The 18,535-nt window shown below is 37.9% G+C and overlaps 2 protein-coding genes across 4 annotated transcripts in view; one reads left to right on the top strand and one right to left on the bottom strand.

Annotated features, from left to right (window-relative positions):
- The window catches only part of LOC134670117 (UNC93-like protein), a 34,824-nt gene extending 22,070 nt beyond the window's left edge, over positions 1-12,754 (top strand). The window contains exons 5-12 of the mRNA XM_063527805.1: positions 435-583; positions 5,236-5,354; positions 5,520-5,673; positions 7,587-7,727; positions 8,150-8,276; positions 8,846-8,966; positions 10,721-12,143; positions 12,560-12,754. Of these exons, the coding sequence (XP_063383875.1) occupies positions 435-583; positions 5,236-5,354; positions 5,520-5,673; positions 7,587-7,727; positions 8,150-8,276; positions 8,846-8,966; positions 10,721-10,856 (947 nt within the window). The 3' untranslated portion in view covers positions 10,857-12,143; positions 12,560-12,754. The remainder of the gene's footprint in view (positions 1-434; positions 584-5,235; positions 5,355-5,519; positions 5,674-7,586; positions 7,728-8,149; positions 8,277-8,845; positions 8,967-10,720; positions 12,144-12,559) is intronic.
- Positions 12,755-13,645: 891 nt separating this feature from the next.
- LOC134670096 (sterile alpha motif domain-containing protein 11-like) overlaps positions 13,646-18,535 on the bottom strand; it is a 250,446-nt gene continuing 245,556 nt past the window's right edge. For 2 of the 3 annotated variants that reach the window (XM_063527785.1, XM_063527784.1), the window contains one exon: positions 14,119-15,472. In XM_063527785.1, the coding sequence (XP_063383855.1) occupies positions 15,236-15,472 (237 nt within the window). In that variant the 3' untranslated portion in view covers positions 14,119-15,235. Of the gene's footprint in view, positions 13,861-13,984; positions 15,473-18,535 lie in introns of those variants that run through there. The other variant, XR_010099013.1, reaches the window with a different exon arrangement.

Here is an 18,535-nt window from a genome sequence, read left to right as displayed (position 1 = left end):
TCAAGCTATTATTGTAATAGTGTGTCAATTCTAGCAATTGTCCCATCTCACTCAATTCCTATCCTCCCCAACCCCTACTACGGGGGAGCTGGGATTCATACTATTTTGTGTTTATCGTTGAATCTATGAAATGAAACGACAGATTATCATTGAAAAACTAATACTACCGGAACACTTAATTTTCAAGTACATATATAAATCAAAGTACCACATATAAAAATAAACTTTTATTGAGGTTTGAATTTCGGATTTGTCCAATCTCACCCCATTTTAAGATAGTATACATATATTGTGTCAGTCGTCTATATGGTTGACTTGTGAATTGTGTAGAAAAGTGATACTTAAATCGTGTTTTTCTGACATGGTATTTTCACATATATTATAAGGGACGCTTCTTAAGTTTTGATCCATTTTATACTTTCGTTTTTCAACAGTTTTGTCATCATCGCTTGGTGAGGTGGTTTCATACACCAATGAAACAATAGCGCCGACTGCGGCAGCGTTGGTCAGCAACATCACTTCAACCAAAGTCGACTTCGGTTCTACCTGTGGAGTCAACTTCTGTAGCGGCAGTGAGGCGCATGTGAGTACCTAAATTAAGGTACTGAAATTGGTGGGTAAAGCAGCTGCCATGCAAACATGCTACTTATAGGCAACCTACCAAATATACTTACAATGGAGCAGAGCTACCATAAGCGCTGGTGGCCTAGCAGTAGAATAGAATAGAATACCATTTAATTCAGTATAAGTACACAGTTATACAATACATATACAGAAAGAAAGGGAAATAAAACACTTATAACTAACTTGTACACTGTAACTATAAACTGAAAAAGGTGAACACTCAGCATAATTCCGGGTCCTACTGGAGTAGTACCTGACGCTGGTCTTCCGTGAACACCTGTAGGGAGCGTAGTTGGGCGCAGCTACCAGCTACAGTAGAGTTATTAAAATAAAACTATAGGTAAAAAATAATTATTAATAGGTAAAGAGCGTGTAACTTGCAATCCGGAGGTCGTGGGTTCAAACTCCGGCCATCCACCATCTAACCAACCACCAATGACCAATAAGTTTTTAGGAACTTATGTACGAAATATCATTTGATTTTACCAGTCGTTTTTCGGTGAAGGAAAACATCGTGAGGAAACCGGACTAATCCCAATAAGGCATAGTTTCCCCTCTATGGGTTGGAGGGTCAGATGGCAGTCGCTTTCGTAAAAACTAGTGCCTACGTCAATTCTTGGGATAAGTTTCAAGCGGACCCCAGGCTCCCATGAGCCGTGGCAAAATGCCGGGATAACGCGAGGAAGAAGAAGAGGAGCAGAGTTACCATGGGCTGTCCCGTTGTTTGCTATTTGTATTTTAGAGCACATTTATGCATCTAATTCGATTAACATCCATCAGTAAATAAGGACTCACCACAGAACACCGCCTCTAGAAACCTAATATTGGCCATTTTGTTCCCGACGCAAATCACCAAACTGTGAGGTGCGGGAGGGGTGCTCACGGCGTTGCGATTGGTCGTTTCAAACATGGCGCGCTGATACGTGTAAGCGTAGGGATGGGACATGTTCATTACAGTTAGTGGGTATGTACTAGTGATACCGAAATTTATTGTGGTAAAATTGTTACCAATTTAGTATACTTAGAGTAAACTTACTTAATAATTATATTGAATAATTTAATATTTCATTAAGTAATTTAACAAAGTACCTGAAAATTTTACTTAACATATTAGGGCATTTCTGTTTAAAGTACCAAGAACTTGAATTTTAAAGTTTAGAAATTTTATATTATTTCCACTCAGAATCGCAATCTCTTTCGATACGAGAAAAAAAGTGTCGCCAAAATATCATAATTTTTTTTTTGTCCCTTTTATTAAGGTCATAGAAGATTGTATTGAAAACATATTCAAATGGACCAATACCCAAGTAGCACAGATAGCTCTATAACTAATCACTTTTAGTTCTATCTAACGCTCTGCGCGTATTAAGACACTTATAACAGCACTATCGTGGTCCTACAGCTGTATAATAGATCTCAGTGATATTTATATAGCTTAGGGCTGATTAAAAGCTGCATTACCGCTCTGAAAACTACCATTAATACGCAAAGAGTGATATAAAGGTGTATTTGCTACGACCCTATACAGCTTTAAGGGTTATCAAATGCTTTAACCGTTATAAGGTCTGTTTAGTGGATAAAATTACGCTATGTGCTGTATAAGGAGGTAATTGTGGACTTTTATTACGTTGACTTATTAAGGGAGCACAAGTGAACTATTATGAAGCTAATAGACGTATAATGGAACATATGTGGCACATAATACAGCTTGTCGCTGAACATGTTTACCGCTAAGCAGCTTTTATTACGCTGACTTTTAAGGGAGCACGAGTGAACTATTATGAAGCCAATAGACGTATAGTGGAACACACGTGGCGCATAATACAGCTTATAGCTGAATATGTTTACCGCTAAGCAGCTTTTATTATTCTGACTTTTTAAGGAAGCACGAATGAACTATTATAAAGCCAATAGACGTATAATGGAACACGTGGGGCGCATAATACAGCTTATCGCTGAACATGTTTACCGCTAAGCAGCTTTTATTACGCTGACTTGTAAGGAAGCACGAGTGAACTAATATGAAGCCAATAGACGTATAAATGGAACACATGTGGCGCATAATACAGCTTATAGCTGAACATGTTTACCGCTAAGCAGCTTTTATTATTGTGACTTTTTAAGGAAGCACAAATGAACTATTATGAAGCCAATAGACGTATAATGGAACATATGGGGCGCATAATACAGCTTACCACTGAACATGTTTACCGCTAAAGCAGCTTTTATTTCGCTGACTTATTATAAGGGAGAACGAGTGAACTATTATGAAACCAATAGACGTATAATCGAACACATGTGGCGCATAATACGGCTTAGCGCTGAACATGTTTACCGTTAAGCAGCCTATATACTACCATTGAGACTGTCTGCATAGCGGCTGTTTAAACGTTCACAAGATGCCTTATAACTGTTTAGAGGTTCACTAGTGTATTGAAATAACGACTTGGACTTTATAGTGGTTCACTTAAGTATCTTTATCAGTCGTATGCTGCATATTAGAATTTTAATGGTTCACGTTGCTTTTTAACATTGACCGCCATTTTATCGTAGATAACCTACAAAATTGGTATTACTTTTTCAACTTTTAAGGGTAATAATATTTTTTTGTGCATGAGTTCTTAACCTAAATCATTAGTTTAGTACTTTCTATAACTTATTATTAACTTTTTATCTCATAATTCTGTCCAAACCACTGAGATAGTTTTTATACATAGCTTATTTATATGATTAATTTAAATAAATACTGATTATTTTCGTGGCGCACTGAAATTTTCTTAGATAATGTATATATATAATGTCAATAAACTTGCATTCCCAAACATCTTTCTCGCATTAATATATAAAAGATCATGTATAACTAAACACTTTAACAAAATGACTTATGGTGTCGTTGCGCTTGACGTTTTCGCTTCAGTATAAATATGTTCACCTCTGCGTTCGTCGTCAATGTCACTATACTAAATAATAGCTGTTTTTTAAGGCAGAGGTGTAAAAGTATGTTATTCATTATCTTTTATTCAGCCCAACGTCAATCTTTCCCGGTATTAGGGCGCACATGTGACATATTAGCTGAATAAAGGGTAACTGGTGGTCTCTTACCCAGTCAATATACACCTCTTATAACTCCTGTTACCCCTTATAATTCCGTTAAATTGCTGCTACAACGCTCTTAAGTAGCTATGTGAACTTAAGGCTGCTTAATTTGTGCCCATTTAAGAGTAATAAAAGCTGAAAAGACGCTTATACAGCTCATATGCAGCTTTTTTAACCAGCTTCAAGCGTATTCGTATTTCATTATGCGGCTGCTATACAGCTAATCTGTGCTACTTGGGTAACATATGCCTATTACAAATCAACTCAGAGTTCTCTCGCACTTCTTTGAAGTTCATCACCAGGTCCATCTCGTGACATGAGACCTAACTGCTCACCTAGAGGATTCTAAAAAACCCATACAACATATGTCTATCACAAACCAACACCGAGTTCCCTCGCACTTCTTTGAAGGTCATCATCAGGTGAATCTCGTGACATGAGACCTAACTGCTCACCTAGAGGATTCTAAAAAACCCATACAACATATGTCTATCACAAACCAACACCGAGTTCCCTCGCACTTCTTTGAAGTTCATCATCAGGTCAATCTCGTGACATGAGACCTAACTGCTCACCTAGAGGATTCTAAAAAACCCATACAACATATGTCTATTACAAACCAACACCGAGTTCCCTCGCACTTCTTTGAAGTTCATCATCAGGTCAATCTCGTGACGTGAGACCTAACTGCTCACCTAGAGGATTCTAAAAAACCCATACAACATATGTCTATTACAAACCAACACCGAGTTCCCTCGCACGTCTTTCATCATCAGGTCCATCTTATAACATGCGGCTCCGCTGGCCTAGAGGATTCTAAAAACATATTACCTACATATTATGTCTAAAATGGTACAATACGGCATGCATGACGAAGCACGAAGTTTCCGCAACTGACGAAACCATCATCGTCACATCACTAGTCGAAAGGGAAAGGGATAGCACATTGCATTTTAAAGATGACGAAAAGGGACGGATTACTGCGCCTCTGCTTAGTGACCAGTATAAAATGAACCCCGCGGACAAGAAACATTATTCAATGAAATAATGAATTTTACTTTCCAGTGGGATGTTATTCCATCTGTTTTGTAAGTAGAAGTCTTAGATGACTTGCCACACAATTTTATGCTGCAATATCCCATGATTTCCCAATAAATTCAATAGTTTACGATTTATTTTCTGAGACTCGTGCACACTGCTAACAGGTCGTAATCTTGGGCGCAACTGATCGGAGTGGCGCGCGAGCAATCTTATATTTGACCTATACACCATACGTGCGGTGACCGCGAGTCGTCCTATAAGCTCGGTCTATAGGGGTTGGTCTGTGGGACTCACGCAAGAACGGTCGGGGTCGAAGCCGAGGCGTCTGACTCCGATACTTCATTTTCTATATACAGACACTTCCGAGCCTCGATCCAGTAAGTCACAGACGCCTCGGTCCGGACCCCGGACCGTTCTTCTAGCGCGAGTCATTAATATTTTCGTGTATTTTGAGCGATTTCTGCATTTTTTCAGGGGAACGCGAACCTTCAACCACCATCGCCTCTAAAGATCCAAGTGATATCTGGCGCGTACCTGGCGTGTATGGCGTTCGCCGTGATCTTAGTCGCTTTTGGCGTGGACTCTCTTAAAAGGTTAGAGCAATACCTTATTTATATTTAAATCCCCAATACTTAGATTTCATCTTGACTAGAAATATACCTAAAAAAGAAAGAAAGAAAGAAAGAAAAAAGTAGAAAGTTATTCAGTAACTTAAACTAATGGCCAAAATGATTCTACCCCTTAGTTTTTATTAACAGGTATAGCACCAAAAGATCGTGTGAAGGCAAATCTGGACTAAAGCTTCTGGCGGTGACGCTCAAGCAGCTGCGGCACCGCTACCAGCTGCTTTTACTGCCTGTCATCGGATACATCGGCGCTGAGCAGGCGTTCATGGCTGCAGACTTCACCCAGGTAGATAGAGTTAGACCAAGAAAAGTCTGCAGCGATTTTGATAGCCCACTCAGTGCAAATGTTATTTATACGTCAAAATTTGATAGAAGTTTGACGTTTAAATTAACACTTGCCCTGTGTGGGCTATCAACATCGCTGCAGACTTTTCTTGGTCTAACTCTACAGCTCTTCTGTAGGCAGTAGCGGATTTGCAGTGTTGGCCTCCCTAGGCCCCAAGCCTTGTAATAACTACTAGCCGCCTTTTCTCAGCACCCATCTATAGACAGCCGCCTTGCTGCCGCCCCTAATATTTTTTACCGCTCTAGGCCCGGGCCTACTTGGCCTTAGGTCAAATCCGCCATTGTCTGTAGGGTAAGTATAGTTTATAACGAGGTTAATAAAAAAATCGGGTAAAGGCAAGTCTGGGCTTAAGCTCCTTGCAGTGATGCTGCTGAAGCAACTTGAACAGCTATTTACATTTTTAGTCTTTCCCATCACGAATCAATGGTGAGGCGTGCACGGAACTTAAGCTAACACGTAGAGGCTCTTTTGACACTTGAATGAAATGTAAGGGTACCTACATCGAGCGGATGCTGCCCTTGTTCTTGTCATAGGAGGCACGCAGAGATATTTTTAATTATTATTATCATTATCGATTTTTAGTTGTTATTATTTTTTTGTATTTATCTTATTGACTCGTGCTGTGTAAACTGACGGACTACCGCGAAAGATACACAAAAAAAATCTTGGGCGCTTAAGTCTATAAAAATATTTTAAAGGCTGATTTGCAAAAAAGCGTAGGTACCTACCAACGCTGCTATTTTAAGTCTGTATTTTTAAACCCCATCCGTAAAGCATTGTCTGGGCAGTTTCCGATTCGCAGTGACCTTTACGGTTCCATGACTGTCTATTTGTCACAGTGATTCATAATGTTATCTAAATTTATTCAAGAGATCACACAATCTGAGCGCAAATTTTATTACTGCTATTTTATAAGATAATAGATCGAGCACGAATTATGCAAATTTAATAACATTAACCTTTTAACCTACGACTCGTTTGTTCAATGGTTATGTCATAGTGATAGGCACATGGAAATATGCAAGGATACCTATTTGAATTACACACGTTAATTTTATAGGTATCGATTGGCCATCGTTTAATTTAGTCGAAGTCGGGTGGGCTTGAATTTCTAAGGCCACGTCTACACGTGGCCTTAGACTCACATCTACATGCGTATTGACCTTTGATGTGCGGACGAAAAACCGACACCGCAGCCATCCCATCGCCATCCCGCCGCGCCATAAGACATCCGACACCACTACCCTCTCTACACGCTGGGCCATCTTAGTGGGCCAGCATGAAGGCCCATCGTGTAGAGGAGCCATTAGAGCTCGAGGTGCTCCCTATTTACTTCCACTTCAAATCTACTTACGAAATGAACCGTCAAGAGCCAGCAGGAGTGGTCATTTCTCCATACAAACGTACTCGACTGTTTCCTCCGTGGGTTTTGATGCTAGAGCAATGATTTTTTCAACACAGATTAATATTGTCAATATCTGTGTCGGACCGTTTTGCTTTTTTTGATATTTTTGTTTTTTAAGCCCTTCAAAAATGGCCAAAATGGCCTCATTGACTATACCGCAATTGAGAAGCGTAGTATTCAAAACTGATATCAATTAGCCAAAAAAGCAAAACGGTCCGACACAGATAATTTCATAGTCAATTAGATTTCCAAATTTGGTTACGATTCGTTAAGTTTTGGAGGAGGAAACAGTCGAGTACGAAACCTCGATTTTTGAGATTTTTACGCAGGATTTTTCGCCTTGTCCTTATCGCACTAGTTTTAGGAGCCGCTTCCGTTAGCGAGATGGGTAGGTATATTTACTTAAAATATTTAAAACTCAGCTCCTGTTTCGTCTTAATGATTGCAGGCATTCGTCGGCTGCGCATACGGCATCAGCAACATCGGCTACGTGATCATCTGCTTCGGCGTGTTCAATGCGCTTGCGGCGCCCATCGCCGGCGCCGTCGTCAAGGTGACCGGGCGGTACCCTGTTATGGTCACTGCTTTGGTAGGTTCCTTTCTTTAACAGCATAAGCCTTCAAGCACAATTTCTGGCCAATGAGGAATGCGTCTAAGGGCCAATTGCACCAACCCACTAACCCGGGTTAACCGGTTAAACCTGGAGTTATGATGCCGATGGTTCAACCGGTTAACCCCAGGTTAGTGGGATGGTGCAAGAGGGGCTAAGTCTCCCAGAATGGTGCAAGTAGGGCTGTCTCTCAGATTGTCCTCGCTGCGGCGACCTATGTGTATTAACCACACATTCCTTTTTTCGCTAAGATTGTGTCTAAGTTAATATTTGAGTTCGTCGATTCATTGTGCGCCGATGATGATTTGAGGTTTAACATGGTTTTACATCAAAAAAAGAGCGATAATTGCGAAGTACTTACCTACCTACTAAGTAATTTAAAATTGTTGTTCACGCTTTAGTTGCTGAACATCGTTCTGCTGACTGCGCTGATTCTCTGGCGTCCGGACCCTGAGAACTGGCTGGTGTTCTACCTCCTGGCTGCTATATGGGGGACTGCAGATGCTGTGTGGCTTGTGCAGGTCAATGGTAAGAACTTATCTGACACATTTGAATACCTAAGTCTTACGCGGAATTATGATATTCTATTTTTTTTTTGCATAATGTTATACATAGCATAAGTACTAGCAAAGAGAATAGCTAGTATAGAGGCAATAGAGGGCTATAGCCAAAGTAAATTTTGTAGTCACGGTACATTTACTGCCATCTATCGACACACGATTAAAACTTAAAATAAAATGGAAAATGTATAAATTAATCAAAATATCTTTACGGATAAATGATTTTTAATTTTTATTGTTCCATACTGACCCATGTTCTTTCACTTATATGTGTTAAAATTGTTAAATATCAAAGGTGTCGTCAACGCCATCTAGCCGAAAATAGGCCAAAGGTATGGCGCCATCTATTCGAGAATGACTTTTTCTTGTTTTTTTCTTAGACTTTATAAATTTATCTTATACGGAGTTATATAATATCTCTGGTACTAGTGATACAAAGCCACGATGTGTCTACTACAATCTTTTTTATGATTATGCTATCAAAACATTAGGCAGCTATTCCAAATAACTAACTTTAATTGTGTTTCTGATCCGCAGCTCTCTCTGGAATATTGTTCCCTGGCAATGAAGAAGCCGCGTATTCCAACTTCAGGCTTTGGGAGGCCACCGGCAGTGTTCTATCCTATGCCACGGCCCCATATCTTTGCGTAAGAACGAGGTACTGACTTTGAATACTTACTTATAAAAAAAAGTCTGTATCTGTAGGTATTTACATAAAAGTACCTAGACAAAATCTACCCCCAAATGGCTTCTTAGCCAGTTGAGGGTAGATGAAAACATTAAATGATCAAATAATGTAGGTTATGGCTCCTCTACACGATGGGCCAACGCTGGCCACTCCAAGAGACGCAGCCATGCGGTAGAATGAGATAGCAATATCACTTGCTCCCTCTAACGCATAAATGCGTCCCTTGGAGTGGCCGGCGCTGGCCCATCGTGTAGAGGAGCCATTAAAGTCAGGTCGTTCAATGACACATCCAGGCGTTTTTGTAGTTGGTTGGTTAACCAATTTATAAATGTTATAACTACCCGAAAATGTTAAATTGTTTGTTTAGTTTTATTTAAGTACCTAAAGAAACTGAGTATAATTATAAGCAAGAATTAAAAGCTAAGAAGTAAATAAACCCCAATGATACACTGAACAGAATGGAACCTTGGGTCTTGAGTAACAATGAAACCAATTTAAAAATCAGAAATAAGAGTAGGTACTATGATGATAATTCAATCAACTATCAAGCAATTCAATTTCAATCAAATCAAATAAACAATATGTACTCCTAGCCAACTTCGATTAGTAAAAACTTCCGAGAAACTTTGCTATGTTCATATGTAAAGGAAAATATTACCTGGCTACCTGCTTTTAGAGTGCAATAAGTAGAAAATATGTGCTATATTGGATTTGATTCTACGTAGTAGGTACCGATTGATAGTCGTGAAGAGATACACAATTTGTTTTTCACCACACCAGCTCGGAAAGGCTTACTTTGCACTTCAAAGACTAATAGCAAAGTTGCATTTTATTCACATGTGAGGTAAAGTAATCAAATGCAATTTTTGAGTTTTTTTCTTATGTTTGCTGGTAGAATTGACTTTTAAACTATGATTTTGGATGATAAATATTTAATAACATTTTTTTGGATTTCATTTGGTTTGATTTTGTTTGATATTTTACATTTAATATTTGCTGCGGGTTGGTGTGGTGAAAAATTTTGTGTTTCACTCGGGGGCAAATTTTGTTTAACCGTCGTGCTTTGAAACCCTCGCAACGCTCAAGATTCCATTTTTCGAACCACTCGCTACGCTCGTGGTTCAATTTTGGAATCTTTTGCTTGCTCGGGTATCAATATAGCACGAGCGGTTAAACAAAAACTTTGCCCCCATGTAAAACAAATAACTATTAAGCCCATAGCAAAATTATCAATACTTATTTCTTCAAAAGGTTGTTGGCATAGCACTTTTTCGGTTTAAAGACCTTTATTTTCTCAAGAGGATAACAATAATTGACTTACAAGAGAAAAGAAAACGACATGCATAACTTAGGTATGATACATAGGGCCAGTTGCACCAACCAGATTTGACAGACTGATCAACATCAGCCGGCGCGCCCCGGCGCTTTACAACGAAACTTTCCGTACATAAAAATTTAGCGAACTCTTTAACGATACAAACAGTTTGGTGCAACCAACACTTAATCTAAGCTAGTGAGCGTAAACATTAATACAATCACAAAACCATAAAAGTTACAATTTGCCGGTAGGGTTGTAAAAGCAACAAACAATAGATAGGATTAGGATAGGATTGTACAAGCAGCAGCAAGATTAATTTTTGAAAGAGAGTACTTTTTACAAAATGGAACCCGTTTTATAATATTACAAGAAAAATTGAAAAATTAACCCTTACCCAAATTTCCAGGCTGTACGTCCTCGTATGCTTCCTTCTCCTGGGCTTCACCGGGTACACCACCATCGAGCTGATGGAATACCGCGTCAAGCGCGCCCACCAGCTCGAGAGGAACTTCGAACTGGTTGACAAGAAGGGGGACGATTGAGGCAATCATAGTTAGACCAAGATAAGTCTGCAACGATTTTGACAGCACACGCATCAATGGCCACTGCATCCCTGACGGATGATTGTTGCAACGCCGTGTCAAGAGCGGTTGAGACGTCCAATGCATTTACGCCTAGTGCAAGTGTTATTTATATGTCAAAATTTCATAGAAGTAGACTTCTTGGTCTAACTCTACCAGTGTATTCGGATATAATATTGACATACAGATGTAGTGAATAATCATTTACCATCGTATTTTCACGGAAACGCACGAACAGTGGCGTAGCGTGAACTAAGTAATCTACGTGGGCGAAGCCACTGCGAGACCCTTTTCAATGTGTATTCCCAAGGTAATAAAAAGGTTGGCTTTGTGAGGCCCCTAGGCCCCTATAAGTGCAAGGCCGTGTGCGAGGGCTCCATTCGCTATTTCAGTCAGTCTCTGTACAAAAAAAATAAAAAACCGGCCAAGTGCGAGTCGGACTTGCGTTTCTAGGGTTCTGTACATAAGTCCGACTCACGCTTGACTGCATATTTCTAATAGGTTTTCCTGTCATCTACAGGTAAAGAACTATTTTGTGTTTTTTTCAAAATTTTAGACCCAGTAGTTTCGGAGATAAAGAGGGGGGAATGGTCATTTTTTGGCTATTTTCTTTAATAACTTCGAACCTATGTATTTTAAAATTATAAAAAAACACGTCTATCTTTGGGTCACTAATTTACATATGTGTACCAAATTTCAACTTAATTGGTCCAGTAGTTTCCGAGAAAATAGGCTGTGACAGACGGACAGACAGATAGACGCACGAGTGATAAGGGTTCCGTTTTTTCCTTTTGAGGTACGGAACCCTAAAAATACTGAAATTGACTGAAGTAGCATGACAAATATTCGCGGCCGTTTCCGAGAAATTACGATGGCAAAGGATTATTCACTACATCTGTAACCATGGCAACGAGTGACACTAAAAAGTTGAATAATATACATATAGTGATAGTGATAGATATCGCTAGTGAGTTAAATATCATATTATTTCTGTATTATACTCAGACTTAAGGTAGATTACCTACGTATTTTAAGACGGTAAAATTTAATATGTGTATATTGTTTTATAGGAAAATAAGAATAAAACAACATACGTATCTCAATATTCATCATTTTAATTCTTTCCACATAAAATCGGACCCAAATGTCCGTAAACAGATAAACAAGCACTTTCATAAACTAAGTACAATGCGAAGAAACAAGTGACTAATACCTTGTTAAACATAATTATTCTAATAATAACATAATGTCAATGTGGCTAATTCCGTCATAGGGACTATTCCGTCCACGAGCGTATAATTCTTTAATAATAATAATAATCAATGCCTGCTGAGACCGGTTCATGGGTGTCTATTGTTGCGCCTGTGAACGGGTCCCAGCAGGCGTTCTACATGACATTAAAGCTCTCCAAAGGGCCTCTACATGTTGGATATATATCCCCACGCAAGCCTATCAAAAAACCGGGATTTATAGGCCCGTGAAATCTAAGGAGATACAAATAATAATAATAATCAATCGTAGGAAAAATCATTTGCTTTTGATTGCTGAAAAACTAAAAGCAATCACTGCATTGGCGACGAAATTATCAATGTTGTTCGTTCTTCGTGGAAAACGCTAGTGGACGGAATAGCCCGTATGACGGAATTAGCCACATTGGCCATAAGACAAGTCTTTGAGTTATCAGACACTGTACCGCCATTCAAACGACGCATTCAATATGTTTCCAATTTAGCATTGCTATTTTGAACGGCAGTGTAAATATTAACACTAGCTGTCTTGCTTTAATGACGCTATTTAGAAGGGGATAGTGATGTTAATATAGAGCGTCTGTCCCTCTCCTGCGACACGAGTCCAGGATATCAACATATATTATGGTCACTATGGACATACAAATACGGTCCTTATTTAGACGGAATTCTTAATTTGAACGAAATCACAATCTTACACGAGTGAACTACGGCGTAGCATTTCGCTGGCCCAATATTACATGGTTCTATGTTTCACTTTTAACGAGCTGAAATTTAAACATTATCATAGTGACATTAAGTCGAATTTCATCTATCTTGAAAATGTTACATAGAACCCTGTAATATTGGGCCAGCGATTTGTAGCTAACGTTTCGTAGCTCTAATTCTCGTAGAAAAATTGAATTATTCCACATAAGACTTCTGGAAAGCGTTAGGATTAAACACAAGTTTTTTTTAGTTTGTTTTAGGTTTTACCAACTGATTAATATTATTTAGTAACTTCGGAAAATAGACTAAGTTTTATGATTCAGTCGGTAGTAAAATAACGCTATATGAATAGTAAGTATAGAAAGATTAAGTACCAAATATACTATATTAAAAGTTGCGTTTTTGCGCAAATGTTTCATACCCACATGGCGTTTCGATGCTACCGGCTATTTGGAAATGGATGCTAACTAATTTTAGTCTATATAGGTACATATTACTATCAAAGCCCATTTCACTGTCATTAATGTAGTTTTTAAAGTAAAAAGATGGATGTGGTTTTAAAAGTTTTAAACTAAATTGAATGACAGGGAAATATACTTGTGGAGATTCTCCGTAATAATTACTAAATTTACGGAATAAAAAAATGGACTCGTGTCACGCTTGGAACTCATCAGATTCAGATAAATTGAGTTATTCGATTTGTCCCATAAGTAGATTGTCAAGCAATTTATTTTATGAAACAAACCAACTAACTCTATTCTATCTAAACTATTGTCATCTCTTAATATTACACACATAAACATTCATTCGTAAGTCACTGGTCCTATTATACGTTAGTTACATAATAAAAGCACTGATTCTTGAATATAATGCTAAAATAGCATCACCTATTTATATTTTCAATTATTATCTATAATTAAGTATTATTGTATTAACTGATTTAAAGCGTAGAACCGTAATACTTTAACATCTGAATATATTTTCATTTTAGGAAGACTATATTATATCCTCTAGCCGCCCATACGTCAAACCTTGCCAAGCAAAATGAAATTTTATTTTCTCAACACAAAGTTCAAATTAGAATGGAACAATAGACCTTTTTTTAGGCCTCTGGGCGGCTAGAGGTTAAGGCACGAGCAAAGATTTTTATCACCAAAATAGCACCTTTAAATATATTTTTAAATCGTATGTGTTGCGATTATGCTAGGATTATTATTTTATCAGTACTATTTACTATTGTTAGGTGATTTATGTGTTGGAAGACGTACTGTATAAGTGTATAATGTGCCTTTCAAAGAAAAGTTTTTTTCTCGCTTGTCCATCACGTTACTCTAACATATTGTATGTATACATACGTATTGTCTATATGTTGCAAAACATACACTATTTTGGCAATTAAGGAGATTACCACAGGTAAAAACCTACTCGTTACATTGTATTTATCTCTACAGTAAAATAGAACTGAAAACTAGTCACAAGTGGAACGTACTTATTTACATTTTTATACAGGCAAATATTATGCGGGTTGGAAAAAGGTTTCATTTAAACTAAATTACACAATCGTATTATGTACTAAGTAATATTACTGTAGTCGGTATCAATATACTGAGCTTTTTTCAGGTGTATTAAATGCTATGATACAGTGAAGTAAATATACATCTTTACAAACTATGTATGTATATACAGTATATCTTTGTGACCCTGTATAGATGTAGATTATAGTAGCCTCAAAATATATAAGTAACAATTTTTACAAACGGCCATTATATACATTTTTAAACAGCTCTTACTGTTTTTATATTCCCTCAGGGTCTTAGCACCGAATTTTACTATTTAAGGTCCGCGAAGTATTTAGACACAAATATACTTCACAAAATTATTCATTAAGTCATTTTGGACGGCAATACACGATCTATATTTACATAGATTAAGCTAAGTGTACACCTAAATGTAATAATTAACTAAATGCAAAATCTACATATACAAATACAGGAAGACTGAAACGTGGACTCGATGACTTAGGAGTCGTATTATTATCTAGTGAAGGCGTGGTTCGTGTTCGATACGATCAAAACAAATGAAAAAGGGGATTCTTTCACGCCCGTACCCGTTTTTGGCGCTCTTGATATGGAGTAAAAATATGCAATTATTATAAATGACATTGATTATTCGGTTATATTTAAAATAGTGTGAAAATCAGGTTCACGAGCACATTTGATGCCAAAAATACACCACATATATTTTTAACAAACATCGATATTTCTAACGTGATTTGTTTTTACACCATTAGAATTCACGTATGACAGCACCATAAACGCGCTCAGAACCTGGCCGAAAACACGAAACACGACATGATTAAAAAAAAAAGTTAATACTATTTCAACCCTAACTAGGGCTGGTGGTGTTGCTCCTTGGCTCCGCCTTTAGGGCTGCCCCGTTTATCCTGACAGTAGTAGGGCTGGCTTGGGCTTGTGCCTGGCAGCTCGCGCACGGCTCGAGTCTCCTCGCCAGGACGGCTTTGAGCTTGAGCGCCGGCCCTAGCTTCATCTGCAGCATGCCTGTGAGGTGGTCTTCGGTGAGGAGGGGAAGACCGGCTCCGTCGATTCTCTGCTCGCGAAAGTTCTGTAAACAAAGATAATGTGTCGTAAGTATTGGCTAGAAAACAACTGAATTAAATTAACCTCTAGCGGTCCAAGAAATACAAGAAAAATTGTTACCCCCCTTATTCATAAACGTTTACTAAAGTTGATAAGCCGATAATAATCGTTTGTCCCTTTCCATCATACCAATTCGTCGGAAAGGGACAAACGATTATTATCGGCTTGTCAACTTTAGTAAACGTTTATGAATAAGGGGGTTAGTCTTTAAAATTTTTTGTTCAACTTTGAGTGTAGATTACCTACCCCTAAACTATCCGGTCTTACCCGGTCTTTGAAAATAGAATTGAATTTATTTCGATTTAAAATTTAATCATTGAATAATGATTTTAATTTCAATGGGGGCTATTAGTAGCCACTAGTATTAGGACCATGGGATGCGAGAGGGCTCTCGATATTGGGACAGGTGACTCGATATCCAAAACTGTAATTTTTAAACCCAATTACATAGAAAATAAAACTGGTGTACGCGTACACTCAGTTATACGACCTTATACTCAGAGGCGTGTAAATATATTTTTGGAACGTTAGCTTGTAAATATATTTGTGAAACTCGAATCATAACTTTGACACAACCACGTGGTTATATTTCTTGCTTAGAAACTTTTCATGCTCGTGTTAGATCAAACAAAAATCGTTCTAAATTATGAAGAAATGATTATGGAGAAATGAAATCCGGTAATAAGTATAAAGTTGTATATAGCGACAGCATGTGTTTCATATTCAGTAATTTGCCGATTATAACCGATAATCGATCGGCAACGAGCCAACAATGACGGCCCTACATGCATTATTGAGCTGGGGTAAAGTATCCCATACCGGTTTGGTGGCGTCTATTCAATGAAAACAAATACTTCAATATAGCCAACAAAAGTGCGATTAACCAGTATTTATGAGATCAGTACGGATATGATGGTCATTCTTGCCTACGTGACAGCGTGATAAAATGGTCTCCGTTACTTTCTAACCCACGGTGTTAAAAAGTGACAGTTGTTTTATCACGTGGACAAAGATGGATAAAGCCATACATAATACGCCGGCAGGAAGCTTGTAATAAAATAAAATTAGAACAATAAGGGAAGATGATTATTTGAAAGTAGTAGATTCTTCTAAAAACAATGTCCCGCTGCACTAAGTTTTGTTATTACTTATAGTCTGTATCTTTAGGTATTTAATAAAAGTAAACAAACAATTTGTACGTTTTCGGGTAGTTATAACATTTATTGGTTAACCAACCAAATACAAAACCGCCTGTGGGTCAGTCACTGAACGACCTGACTTTAACCTACATTATTTGATCGTTTAATGTTTTCATCTGAAAACATTAAACCATTTGAGCCATTTGAGGGTAGATTTTGTTTACTTTTATTTAAATACCGAAAGAGTATAAAGGTGGCCACTCAGCTCAACTCAGCCTTCCAACAGTCCAAATAGCGTGGCTGCAATCCAAAATCGGTCCGTGAATGTCAAAAACGTACAATGTTTAATATTAGGATGCCGTCCATTTGGATGAATCCATTGTAACGGCATCCATTTGGAAGGCTCGTCAGTGGCCTGCTTTATAATCACCGTCATTGGTCTTTTCGTTTATTGCAGACTATTTACGGTGTAACACCTAAGAAACACCGTTTTTGGTGGCTGAATATACCGATGCGAGACCGACATAGTCTAATAATTTAAGTATGTTTATTTTTTAATGACAAAAGCTATCATTAAAGTCAATAGTTTAGTTAATTTAATTTTTGTGTACCGTTTTTCTTGTGTTTTCTTTTATTTTGTAGTTTCATAGTGCCTTGGTTTTATACTGTAAAGCTGTGTTATTTATTTGATCAATAAATATAAATAAATAATAGATATTCCCTTCAAGAAGAAAATGTCTCTTAGCGATATCTTCTCTAAAATAAATGAAACTTGGATTAAAACGGGCCTTCAATTTACAAAATATTTTTTTCTGCATAGCAATTATGAAGCGGGTCAAAGTGACGGTAGTGACGGGGCTAAGTGGCCGATTAACAAAGTGGGAAAGTGGAGCTCCGGTGCCTAGCCCGGTGGGAAAACTAGACGGAATTTAGAGAAAAAAAAATAGCAATTAGGGCTAGCTACGGAGAAACGCAAGGTACGTTTTATACGGATTGTTAACGTCTTGTGTTTGTGCCAACTTTGGCATTTTCAGAATAGAAACGCAAAGGCATCTTTACTAAACTTCTACACACGTCTGAAGTTGAAATAAAATGTGTACAGTCGCCATCAGATATATCGGAGCGGCCAAGGTGATCACAATACCTGAACACGCACTTTAACGCCCTGACAATAGACGCGTGTTCAGATATTTGTGAGCGCTTTAGCTCCGATATATCTGATGGCGACTGTACCTATACCTACCGTTAGTTCAGTTAACATTAGTCCACTACAGAACAGATTTCAAGAATATAATAATAGACTAGAACCTAGTCAGAATAGCTTAAGGCTTTCTAAACGCAAGTTCATTTAATATTATGTAGGTGCTGTAGGTACTTATTATCGGTAAGTGTTAGTTCTTCAGCATTTATATTAAAACTTTACTGTCTTAACATTAATTAACAAGTTCACTAAAAATAAAACCAAAGGTTTATTTAACAGTAAGCGAGATCGAATAGTCGCATGAAGTCACACGGCTATCGGAATTAGCATCGGAATCCAGGTAACAACAGGGGGTGTCACTTAGTCACAGAATAACTAATAGTAGACTTAGTGTTGGATAAGACCTTTGGGTCCTCTGCTCGACTCGACTTACAGAGTTTTTCAGACTTTTATAATTATGTCGAAGCTCGACTTTTTAAAGACCCAAGTCTTTTGTAGAAACTTGAGTCCTTTTCAGAGAACTCTCAATATTTTAACAAAACAAATCGAAATGCGTTGCCTTATATAAAATGCATGGATTATGTAAACACAAGTCATACTGTTTTTTACTGTTATTAAAAAATAAAACCTAACATTGTAGACGGAGTCTTTACTCAGAGGCTTGAGTCCTTGTCAGATCCGCTTAAAA

This window comes from Cydia fagiglandana, chromosome 13, assembly GCF_963556715.1.
Source record: "Cydia fagiglandana chromosome 13, ilCydFagi1.1, whole genome shotgun sequence".
Lineage (NCBI taxonomy): Eukaryota > Metazoa > Arthropoda > Insecta > Lepidoptera > Tortricidae > Cydia > Cydia fagiglandana.
The sequence above is the reverse complement of the archived record's forward strand: the minus strand, read 5'-3'. Positions and strand labels throughout refer to the sequence as shown.